Genomic DNA, 11,561 nt, shown 5'->3' on the forward strand with positions numbered 1-11,561 from the left:
GCTGGCTGGAAGCAGGTATCTGGGATTTATTTATCTTCTATAATTGAAACTTTCTTGCCTTGAGTGGAGGCCACAGCTGGCCAGGGCAGGAAGGAAGCTTGGCTTCCTCCATCACCAGGGAAACCAAGCCTCCTGCTTGCTCTAGCTCCATGGCTGCCAGCTGCCATCTTGGTTGGGTTAATTTGCATATAGTCACTCTGATTGGTTTGTGGCCATGGTTTGGAGCATAATGAAGGTGCGGTCAATTTGCATGTTTCTATTTTATTAGATTATATATATATTCAACCCATGCCTCTATGTTCAATTAATATTACATAAAGGGGACAAGAGCATACAATGGAGTAAAGACAGTCTGTTCAATAAATGATGTTGGGAAAATTGGATAGATATATGCAAAAAAAATGAAATTAGACCACCAACTTACACCACACACAAGAATAAACTGCAAATGGAGAAAATCCCAGAAGACATAGGCAGTAAAATCTCAAACATCTCTCATAGCAATATTTTTGTTGATATATCTTCTCTGTTGAGGGAAACAAAGGAAAAACTGAACAAATGGGACTGCATCAAACTAAGAAATTTCTTCACAGCAAACGAAACCACCAACAAAGTGAAAAGAGAACCCACTGTAGGGGAGAACATGTTCACCAATGATACACCTGATAAAGGATTAATATCAAAAATATATGAAAACATCCAACTCAACACCAGGAAGACAAACAATACCATTAAAAATGGGCAAAATAGACACTTCTCCAAAGAGGATATATAGATGGCCAATAAACATGAATAAAATGCTCAGTGTCACTGATCATCAGAGAGATGCAAATTAAAATGACAATGATATATCACCTCACACCTACCAGATGGCGACCATCAACAAATCAACAAACAACAGTGCTGGTGAGGATGTGGAGAAACGGGAAACCTAATGCACTGTTGTGGGGAATGCAGGCTGGTATAGTCACTGTGGGAAACAATATGGAGTTTCCTCAAAAAACTAAAAATGGAACTGCCATTTACCTAGTGACCCAACTTCTGGGACTACATCCTAAGAATCCTGAAACACCCATCAGAAAGAATATATGCACCCTGTGTTCATAGCAGCACAATTTACAATAGCTGAGATCTGGACACAGCCCCAATGTCCATTGGTAGATGAATGGATCAAACAATTGTGGTACTGCTACACAATGGCATATTACGCAGCTTTAAAAAGGAAGGAACCCTTAATGTTTGTAATAGTAAGGATGGTCCTGGAGGTTATGCTAAGCAAAATAAGACCCCGAATACCTACAACTATTCCGGATTAGAGAAAGACAAATACCATATGATCTTACATATATGTGGAATCTAGCATAATAAACTGGTGAACAAGAGAGAACCAGAGGCATGGATATATGGGACAAACTGACAGATGTCAGAGGGGAGGAAAAGAGGGAAGGGGGAGACAGGATGAAAGAAGGTGAAGAGAATAGCCAACGAGCATATATGCATACCCCAGGGACAGGACAGTGATGTGGTTACAGCCAGAGGGAGAGGAGGGTGGAATCTGGGGAGAGGAGAGCAACAGGGAGTAAAAGGAGGGGACATCTGTAATGTCAACAATTAGAAAAAGAAGATTAAAAATTAAATAGCAAAGAATACATAGGACTGAAATGCAAAACAGTAAAATGGGATGTAAATTAATATGCAACTTATTTCTGGCTTAATTTATAATCAGCAAGACAAGTAAATGGCATCAGGGTCTACACGTCTAGGGTCATCATCCAGGAGCCCCAAGAAAGAATGGTGCCATAGAACCAAGATGATGGCGCAGGTAGATGCCAGTACTCACCCACAACCACATCAAAGTACAACTAAAACACAGAACAACCATCACTCAGAACCACCGGAGAGCTAGCTGAATGGAAATTCTACAACTAGAGAAGTAAGAATAAACCACACTGAGGCTGGTAGGAGGGAAGAGGCACAGAATGGACTGGTCCAACATCCACATGTGACATTTTTTTAATAGAAAGGGCATCCCGTGAGGAACAAGAGATCCCAGCCCCATACCAGTCCCCCAGCCCAGGGTTCTGGTGTTGGGAAGAGAAGACCCTGTAACTTCAGGCTATAAAAACCAGCGGGGATTGTGGCTGAGTGACATGGAGGCTGCCGGATTCCCAGGTGTTCCTCTTAAAGGGCCAGCACATGAACTTACAAGGTCCTGCCTCCTCTAACCTCCAGTGCCAGGTGGCAGCTTTGGGGGAATCCAGGGACATACAAGGAGGAACTGGATGGTCTGCCATCAGGGCAGGAACTTGGGGCAGCTGTGTCCCAGAGAGGGGTGCTCACAAGGGTCATTGTTCCTGTGCCAGTATCTCCCCCATTGCAGAACTGACTAGCAGCCATATCTGAGTCTCCATCAGCATGATCCACACTGCTCTGATCCACCCTGGTGATTCCCTGAGACCCTGCCCCATCCAACTTGCAGCCCCACCTACTGTTTGCAGCTGCTTTTCCATATGAATGGCCTGTCCTGGCTCAGGCTTCAGACTTTGATTAAATCTCTTAAACAAGTAACAAATGGAGTCAGCGTGCCCCAAGCCTATCGATAAGAGGCACAAGACCCAGCACTAGCACCAGCCTATCTTGTTCACAGCTGGGCCTTGTCTGGACATTCTGTAGCCCAATACAAGTAGCAGCCATCTGCAGATCTCTCTGTAGCTCCAGTCCAGTGGCCCCAGGCAGTGGCTGACTTTGCACCTCCCAAGAGGCCCCAAAGCCAATGCACCTGGTGGACAACTTCAGACCACACCAGATTACAACTCTACACATCCACAGGGACACACTTAATCCCCACTAAAGCAGGTTCTGCTCCATAGGGGCAACTCCTGCACAACAGCTCTTCACTGTCATCGCAGCTGGTCCTCAGAGCCAATTGGCCTGGAGGTCAACTCCTCCCAGTGATGCCAACAGCAATGAAGGCTCAACTACAACAAGACTGTGCACACAGCCCACACAGGGGTGCACCTAGAGTGCCCAGCTCAGGTACTAGGGAGGCTAAGCCACTGGGCCCTACAGGACACCTACTACACAAGGCTACTTTGCCAATTCCAGAAGAGAGCAGAAGGAGGAGAAGGAGAAGGAAAGAAGGAGAACGAGGTGAAGGAGAAGGAGAAGGAGAAAAAGATAAAAAAAAATATGATGATAAAATGGCAATAAATGCATATCTATCAAAAATTGAATCTAAAAATCAAAATAAATGAAAAAATCTAGTGAATAAAATAAAACTGATGAATAAAATAAAATTAGCCCTAGCTGGTTTGGTTCAATGGGTGGAGCATTGGCCTGTGGACTGAAGGGTCCCAGGTTTGATTCCGGCCAAGGGCACATGCCCGGATTGTGGGCTCAATCCCTAGTCAGGGGCGTGAAGGAGGCAACCGATCACTGATTCTCTCTCATCATTGATGTTTCTATCTTTCTCTCTCTTTTTCCCTTCCTCTCTGAAATCAATAAAACTACATTTGGGGGTAAAAAATAGAATTAGATGCATGCAAACATGGAACAGACTGACAAATCTCAGAGGGAAGGGTTGGGGGGAGGGATAGGAAGGGATTAGCCAAAGATTATATACGTATATATGCATTACCTATGGACACAGACAATAGGGTGGTAAGGCCTGGGGTGGGGTGGGAACCAGGTGGAGGGGCAGTGGGGGGAAAAGAGGAACATCTGTAATACTCTCAACAATAAAGATTTTTTAAAAATTAAAACAAAAATGAAGAATGGTGCTGCACAGACCTTGTTTTGGAACTCCTCCAAGGCCAGCTTGTAATGCTGCATGATCGCACCGAACGACTTGCAGCTTTTGGAGGCAAAAAGCAGCATGTGATTCTGGATGTGCAGCTCATAAATCAGATCCTTACTCTGGAACGCAAGGACATGGGTCATGCCCTGCCCACAGCTGCCCAGCTGCCCTCTCCTCTCCGGGGAGCTCCGCTCACTGACCTCAGAGTTGTACTCAATGACGAAGCCTGTGAGGTGCTGTCGTATGACTTGATTGAGGACAAGCTTGTTGGTGCTGTCATTAATAAGCTCCTGGCGGCTCTCAATTCTCCCCTGGAACAAAAGGAAGCATTGGTGGTGGCAGCTCCCATGACATAGGCTCTTAACCTCCAGAGTGCCGGGGAGCGCCATCGCACTCCTCCTGTCTTTCCCCAAAAGTGCCGGGAGCGCGATCGCGCTCCTCCTTCAGTGTCACTATTAGATGCTAGTAGTTCACTATTGACAGATGGCACCTAAGTGCAGATTACTTATGATGCTGAATGTTTGTAGTTCTAAAATTGTCCACTGGCATTTATCTGCCTAATTTTCATAATTTTTTTCCTAAACTACTGTAAAATCAGCAAATATGCCTTGGCAAGTTTAGCATATTTCCTAGGATATTGGTTGGCATTCAAAGGGTTAATAAACAAAAGGAAGCCCCTGGTAGCAATGTATCCAATAATCCAGGCACGTCAGACTAAGGGGAGCGGGGCGATTGGCCTGGGGGCCATGTGTATGTGGCAGCATGAAAATCTCTGAGCCACAAAGGCAAGGAGTATAGTTGACTGACACCCCAGCTGCCTTGCTCTGAAGTCCAACAGTGTCTCAGGCTGTGCTGAGCGGCTCCTGACCAATGACTGAATGTGTCAGGGGTATGAGGGCAAACCCATTTCTGAGACATGCAAGATACTCTGCTAAGGGTCTTTGATAATTTTTCTAAGAACTCCACTGCAGTCAGGGACTCCTCCTCCCTTCCCTCTTCCCTCCTTCCTCCCTCCTTCCCTCCTTCCCTTCCTTCCTTCTCTCCTTCCTTCTGTCCTCTTTTCCTCCCTTCCCCCTTCTCCGTTCCCTCCTTCCTTCCTTCCTTCCTCCTTTCCTTCCTTCCTTCTGTCCTTTTTTCTTCCCTTCCCCCTTTCCTTCCTCCCTCCCTCCCTCCCTCCCTCTCTTCTCTCTCTTCCTTCCTTCCTTCCTTCTCTCCTTCCTTCCTTCCTTCCTTCCTTCCTTCCTTCCTTCCTTCCTTTCTTCCTTCGGGTCAGGCCTCCATCAAGTCTTAAGGGTCTCTGTGTTGTCCCTAATCTATGCCTGTTTATCTTGCTTGACAACTTCTTCTCAGAAGGACCTGGGTCAGTGGAGGGATACTATAATTCTCTGTAGCCCAGGATCAAAGTCTGGGTGTGGGGAAGGAGAAAGAATCAGTCATCTCCTAATGTCTCTTTTTAAATCTCCTTCTCTTCTCTCCACCAATCCCACCCTCTAGTCCATACCTGTTTCCTGGACTCCTGAAAAAATTCCTAATGGTCTTCTAATGTCTCCCCTCGCTGCCCTCCAGTCCACCCCCACATTTCAGCCACAGTGAGTTGTTAGGATGCAAGTCTGATCATGTCATTCTTTTGCTTAAACACTTCATAGACCCTGTTGTCCTCTAGATAAAGTCCAGTCTTTTCTGGTCCTAAACCTATTCTAATAGTGCGAACTAGGCTTACTGAGATCTCATGTCGCACCAGCCACCACTCTGAACATGTTAGATGTCCTAACTCATTCAGCCCTCAGAACACCTCCTTGATCTGTATACTGTGATTCCTCCTGCTTCACCATGAGGAAATCGAGGTACAGAACAGTGAAGTGACTTGCCTAAGGTCTCTAAGCTGGGAGAGGGGGGCTCAGTCCAATGCATGCAGTCTGACGCCAGGGCCCATGCCCTTAACCATTCAATAGGACAAATCTCTCCCAAATGCATTTTCCAAGTTGGCTCCTTGGCTTTGGTTTTGTCATGGGGTTTTACTGCAGACCTGTTACATTTTTATGTGGTCCAAATGTATCAGTATTTATTTTCCTTGTTTCTGGAGTTTCTGCAATGCTTTATAAAGAACTTTCCCACAAAGCAAACTCCCCCGTGGTATCTCATAGTCTCATTGTTATATTTTTAAATCAGGGATCAACCTGAAATTTAGTTTGGTGAAAGGAGTGATATATGAACTTAGCTTTAGGGTTTTGCTTTCAATGGCTATCCAATTCTCTCAATACTTGTCATTGAATAACATATATTTCTCTATTAATCTAAGATATCATATAGTAAACCCCCATATGTATTTGGATCTATTTCTGGACAGTGTTGTCCCATTCAAGAAAAACAAATCAAGTTATTTTATTCTCTGAATTAAAGCTTTTCAGTGATTTCCATGGGCTCATATTCTTCTCTAAAAGTCAATCAGATCTGGGTATGACTCTACCTACCCCCTGTGTGGCCTTGGGCAAGTAACTTAACCTCTCTGGGCCACATCTATAAGTAACATGGTTATTGTAAGGATTTGGCTTTGTGTGGGGAGGGAGTAAGGCATGTTCCAGGAATCGGACCACATGGAACTTTCTGTGAAGACCGAAATGCTCTGTGACTCTAGCTGCCCAATGAAGTAACCACTATCCACATGACGCTAGTTGGATTGAGGAACTAACATTTTAATGTAAATAGTCACAAATGGCCAGCAGCTGCCATGCTGGAGAGCTCAGATCTAGATCCCAGAGGGGATGGAGGAGTGTGTAATAGGCCTCATTAAGGACTTGAGTCTTTATCCTATACTAATAGGATTAATAATAGGAAACCACTAATGGGCTTTCAGGGAGGAGGAGGGAATGATCAATAGATTTGAATTTTTGAAAGGCTGCTCATCAGAGGACAAAAGAGAATGTGGCAGATCAGTTGGATGGATGTTGCATTGGGCTGTGGAAAATAATGGTCACTTCATCTAGAAAGGAAGCAGTAGAGAAAAATGGATAGATGTGAGGGATCTTTGGATTTAAATCAATAGGGTTGGAGTGATGAGTTGGTTATGAGGGATGGAGAAGAGGGAGGTGTAGAATGATGCCTGGCTGTCTGGCTTTGCTCAGACGAGTAATGGGAGAGATGGTGGTACCATTCGAGAGAGAAAAATACCTTGGATGAGGATTCATAGGGGAGATTAAGACTGGCCATGTTGAGACATCTGGTGATGGATGCAAAGGTCTGGAGAAAAGAGGCATCTGGCTGGAGTATGGAGGCTTGTAAGCCACTGGGTGTCTGGATAGTAACTGCTGACAGAGGTGGATGAGGGTGGGTGGAGCAGAAGAAAGCACAAGGCAAAAGACTGGGATTTAATAACACTTACTTGTTGAAGAAAAGAGGATGAGCTTATAGGGGGAGGGCTACAAAGGCCAGAAAAACATCAGAAAACTAATTTTGCAAAAGCCAACTAGTCCAATGGCACTTAGCTCATAAGTGGCAGAACCAGAATTGGTACCCAAAACCCATACATACATGTGCTGTCCCCTATTTTGAACTAGAGACCCTTCTGTAGCAATGGCTCAAAGACCTACCTTTTTGAACACCAGAACACTGTCAAGGGTGACACGAAAACGCCCGATGGCATTACTAATCAACATCACTCCAAACGTCAGCTCTGGGAAGTCTTTGATCACATCATAGAACAACTCGGCTACTTCTTCTTCTAAATCCTGTTTGGGGAAGGACATATGGTAAGGTTTTGGTAGAAATGCAAGATGCTGTTCATCTAAGGTCAAGGTGGAAGTGGTGACCAATTTGTCTCCTTACCTTTCCAACTTTTGAGGTTTTGCTGAGTCACCTCAATCCCATTTTATGGATGTTTCATACCCAGAATACTTTTATGGCCATGACTAAGGCCAAAATAGGCAAATCACAGAGATGGGTGGAGAGAGCTGATCACATAGACCTTCCCCACGTATTAGAGGGGTTGGGACTTGGTAACCTATATTCCTTAGTTGCTTTCAGAAGAGGCCATTGATTGGCCACATGTAGTATCAAATATAAATTTGGTATCAAGATATGGCTGTAGCTTCAGCTTCATTTTTTAGCTTAAAAAAAATTGAGGCCATAAAACACTGTCAAAAAGTGGGATGGGCAAGAGAGGTAGCTCTCCCAGGGGTAGACTCAATGCCAGGGTTGCCTTCACTGGCAAAAGGGGAGGAAAATGAGTGAAGATGTAAGGAAACCCATTCTCCAAATGGGGAAACAATTTGCAAATTAGTGGTTATTCGATGCTATTTTAACAGACCCCCAAATGATCAATTATGCCATCAAACCACCTCAGTCTCCTCTCTCCACCCTGCCCACCTCTCTCATCAGCTTCCCCTACCCCATTCAGCTTTTTTTTTCTCTCTTCATCTTAACTCTGAAGTTCCCCCAGAAAACCAGCTTATTGGAAAATGAAGAATAAGAATTAACTCAAGGAATTAACCTCTCCTCTCCCCGACCCCCTCCCAGGCACAGGACTCCACAGGCCCATTGAAAAGCCACCCCATCTCTTGAACTCAGTACCTGGAAGAAGCCAATGATCACCAAGGGCCTGGCTTTCACAAACTCTGTCACCTGGTGGATGTCAGTGAACAGAAACGCTTTCTCGCTAATTTGTCTTCTCAACCAAACGACCAGGGCAGCAGACTCAACCACTCCTGGAGAGAAACAGTTAAGTGGGTCCCACAGGTTCCCTGGAACTGTGTAGCAAGTCTGTCTTTCCCAAGTTGAAGGTGTAGAAGCTTCTTATCTTGGGCTCCCACCCCCGAAGGCCAAGGTCAGCTTTCCTGCTCCTCCCCACCTCCCTCACACACCCCCTGCCTCCCCACAAGCCTCAAGGCATGAACAGTAACCAGCAGGTAAACTTGACTGAGCACTTACCAAGGACCTAAGGTTTCTCATACATCACATCCAACAGCAGCCCTGCCCTGAGGGACAGATAGGGTTACTCTCCCCTTTTCTGCAGACGAGGAAATTGACATTGAACTTGGCCACCCCACTAGTGAACCTGGGGATCACACTGAGGAGTAAGCAAGCCCAGCCTTCTTTTCTTATTAACCCTCCAAAGTGACCATAAAATAGATTCTCTAAATATACATAAATAAATTATAAACCAGAAGACCAGCTGGCCCGTGACCTTGGGAAAATTCTATCATATCCGTGTGTCTGCAATTGCTCAGCCGAGACACAAATGTTATAGATCCTGACTTCCATTCTCAGCTGTTGTGTGGCTGGTGGAAAGCACAGAAGAATCCTCGCTTCTAAAATTGAGAGACATATACCATGTCTGGGAAGACGTGCTGGCTTGCCAGAATGTTCACACACTACAGATGGACATGTGTTGCTGGGATCGTCAATTTCACATGATGGCAGATAATGAAAAATAAGTTATACAAAGCCTGCTACAGAGCAGCATTGTAAATGAGTTTATCAGATAAAGCAATGTTTGTCATGAGTAGCTGTGGGCTACATCTATAGGGCTTCATTCATTCATTCACTCATTAACCTGTCACTCTTCAATCATTTGATAAACACGCATTGAGTGCTATTAGTTATTAAGCGCTGTGTTTGCTCCTGGGGATGTACCGAAGTGGTGAGCAGAAAGACACATGACCGGTTCCCTGCAGCTCTCCTTCTGTTAAGGAAGATGATAATGACACAAACAAGTGTAGAAGCACAACCAAATAAACATTGAAAGCAGGGTTCAATGAGCCAGTAGCAAAGCTGCATGACCTGATGGTGACATCAGGGAGGGCTTCCTGGAGGAAGTTGCTTAAGAGCTGAAAACTGAAGGATGCACAGGAGTTACACAGGAGGCTGCCAGGAGAGGGGAAAGCTTACAGGCAGAGCAAACGGCCTGTGCACAGGCCCTGCACCAGTACATACTGCCCATGGGGCTTGATGAATGCACACTGAGCTGGTAGATCAACTGGAAAGGACTATTTTCAGTGTCTTTGCCTATAATTCCTAAGAACATTGGGTCTTTAAAAACACTTGTCATGAAGTATATTTATCTGCAGAAAGGTGAACAGATTACAACGAATGGTTTGATGAATTGTCACAAAATGAACACATCTGAGTCACTACCACCCAGATCAAGAAATGGAGCACCCCCAGTCGCTCAGAAGTCCCGGTGCCCCTCCCACCTCCCGGCCCCTCCCCGCCCCCGCCTGCAGGTAGCTTCCACCCTCACTCTGGGGCTGCATTAGTGTGCCTGCTCTGTAAGCCGCAGAGTGTGCTTCGAGGCCTGGCTTCCTCATGTCTGGGAGAGTCATCCGTGTTGCCTGTACGTGTAGACCCGTCCACACAGCTGCTCAGCCTTCGATCGTGTGACCGTTCATCCCACAGCTTAGGGGTCCACTCTGTTGGTGTGACTGGGTCGTTTCCAGTCTGGGTTCCGCATTCCTGGTGATACGCGTCCGGAGGCAGAATGTCCGGCCAGAGCTTAGACGTTCGGAACGCTAACTGCTCAGCAGCTCGTTCCATGCCTGGACACAGACGAGGCCCTTCTAAACGCCACCGGATCCAGCCCAGGGAACGCCATGGAAGGGCGTGGAGGTCGCAAGGGGCAGAGAGGGGGAGGGGCGAGCAGCCTTTCTGACCCCCTCAGACCAAGAGGCTCCACCCACGGCAGGCACCCGCCTCCCGGATTCAGACCCAAGGGTGAGGTCTAATTTGACGGTGCTCCAAGCCGTTTTTCAGGGGGAGAAAGGGTACTTATCATTGAAACAGTCTTTCTCTTATCGGCTTTTACCTGAAAACACTACCCTGCAAAGGTCCTGAAAGGAATGGATTTAAAACAAAAAAATGAACAAAACCCTCTGACTGTGTCTCACTGTCGGGGCCTCAGATCGGCAGCTCTGACGGACTCTGCCCGCCTTCCTGCCACCTGACCTCAGCCCAGCCCCAGCACCCAGGCTTGGCACTGCCAGCGCCTCCAGCTGCCCCCTTTGCTGTGAGGGCACCTGCACCTGCTCACTCAGCTCTCAGAGGCCTTTCCTTACACTCCCTCCGCAGCTGTCCCTGTTTGATGACCTGCTGTATTTTCTTCATGGAGCCCATCTTCCCGCATGTTGACGTTGGCTAACCCACTCAGCAGCTCCTTCCATGCCTGGCTCCAGCTGGTGAGTGAGTTTGGTGAAGAATCACGAGATAAGCTGGCTCTAGGGAATGGGCCATCTCTAGGGCAGTGATGGCGAACCTTTTGAGCTCGGCGTGTCAGCATTTTGAAAAACCCTATCTTAACTCTGGTGCCGTGTCACATATAGAAACTTTTTGATATTTGCAACCATAGTAAAACAAAGACTTATAGTTTTGATATTTATTTTATATATTTTTAAATGCTATTTAACAAAGAAAAATCAACCAAAAAAATGAATTTGCGTGTCATAGGTTCGCCATCACTGCTCTGTGTGATTCGTGAACTCCTTTTGCCCCTCTAGACCCCATGGGACTGAGGTAGCTCTGAACTTGGCAATAGTTCCACCCTGAGTGCCTGCCAATTAGGCCCTAGGGTCTGAGGAGAGGACACAGCACCGCCCAGGTGGGGATGCCCAGAGGCACCTGCGTCCCCTCCCTCCGAGACAGCCAAGGCCAAGTCTTGGGGAGCTGGACCTGTGGTCTGGGGCTCTGCCCCAACAAGACTAAGCCCGCCTGCCTCCCCGATTTTCACACAAGTCACACTGTTGCCCTTATCTGCTCAGGCAGCCTGTCAGTCGGCAGA

The 11,561-nt window shown here is 46.4% G+C and overlaps 1 protein-coding gene across 1 annotated transcript in view; it reads right to left on the reverse strand.

Annotated features, from left to right (window-relative positions):
- Window positions 1-11,561, reverse strand: part of PDILT (protein disulfide isomerase-like, testis expressed) — a 51,314-nt gene that overhangs the window by 27,153 nt on the left and 12,600 nt on the right. The window contains exons 3-6 of the mRNA XM_006765351.1: window positions 8,363-8,496; window positions 7,384-7,521; window positions 3,997-4,107; window positions 3,790-3,915 (exon numbers count right to left, since the gene is read on the reverse strand). Coding sequence (XP_006765414.1) covers window positions 3,790-3,915; window positions 3,997-4,107; window positions 7,384-7,521; window positions 8,363-8,496 — 509 coding nt within the window. The remainder of the gene's footprint in view (window positions 1-3,789; window positions 3,916-3,996; window positions 4,108-7,383; window positions 7,522-8,362; window positions 8,497-11,561) is intronic.

Source organism: Myotis davidii, unplaced genomic scaffold, assembly GCF_000327345.1.
Source record: "Myotis davidii unplaced genomic scaffold, ASM32734v1 scaffold820, whole genome shotgun sequence".
Classification (NCBI taxonomy): Eukaryota; Metazoa; Chordata; class Mammalia; order Chiroptera; family Vespertilionidae; genus Myotis; species Myotis davidii.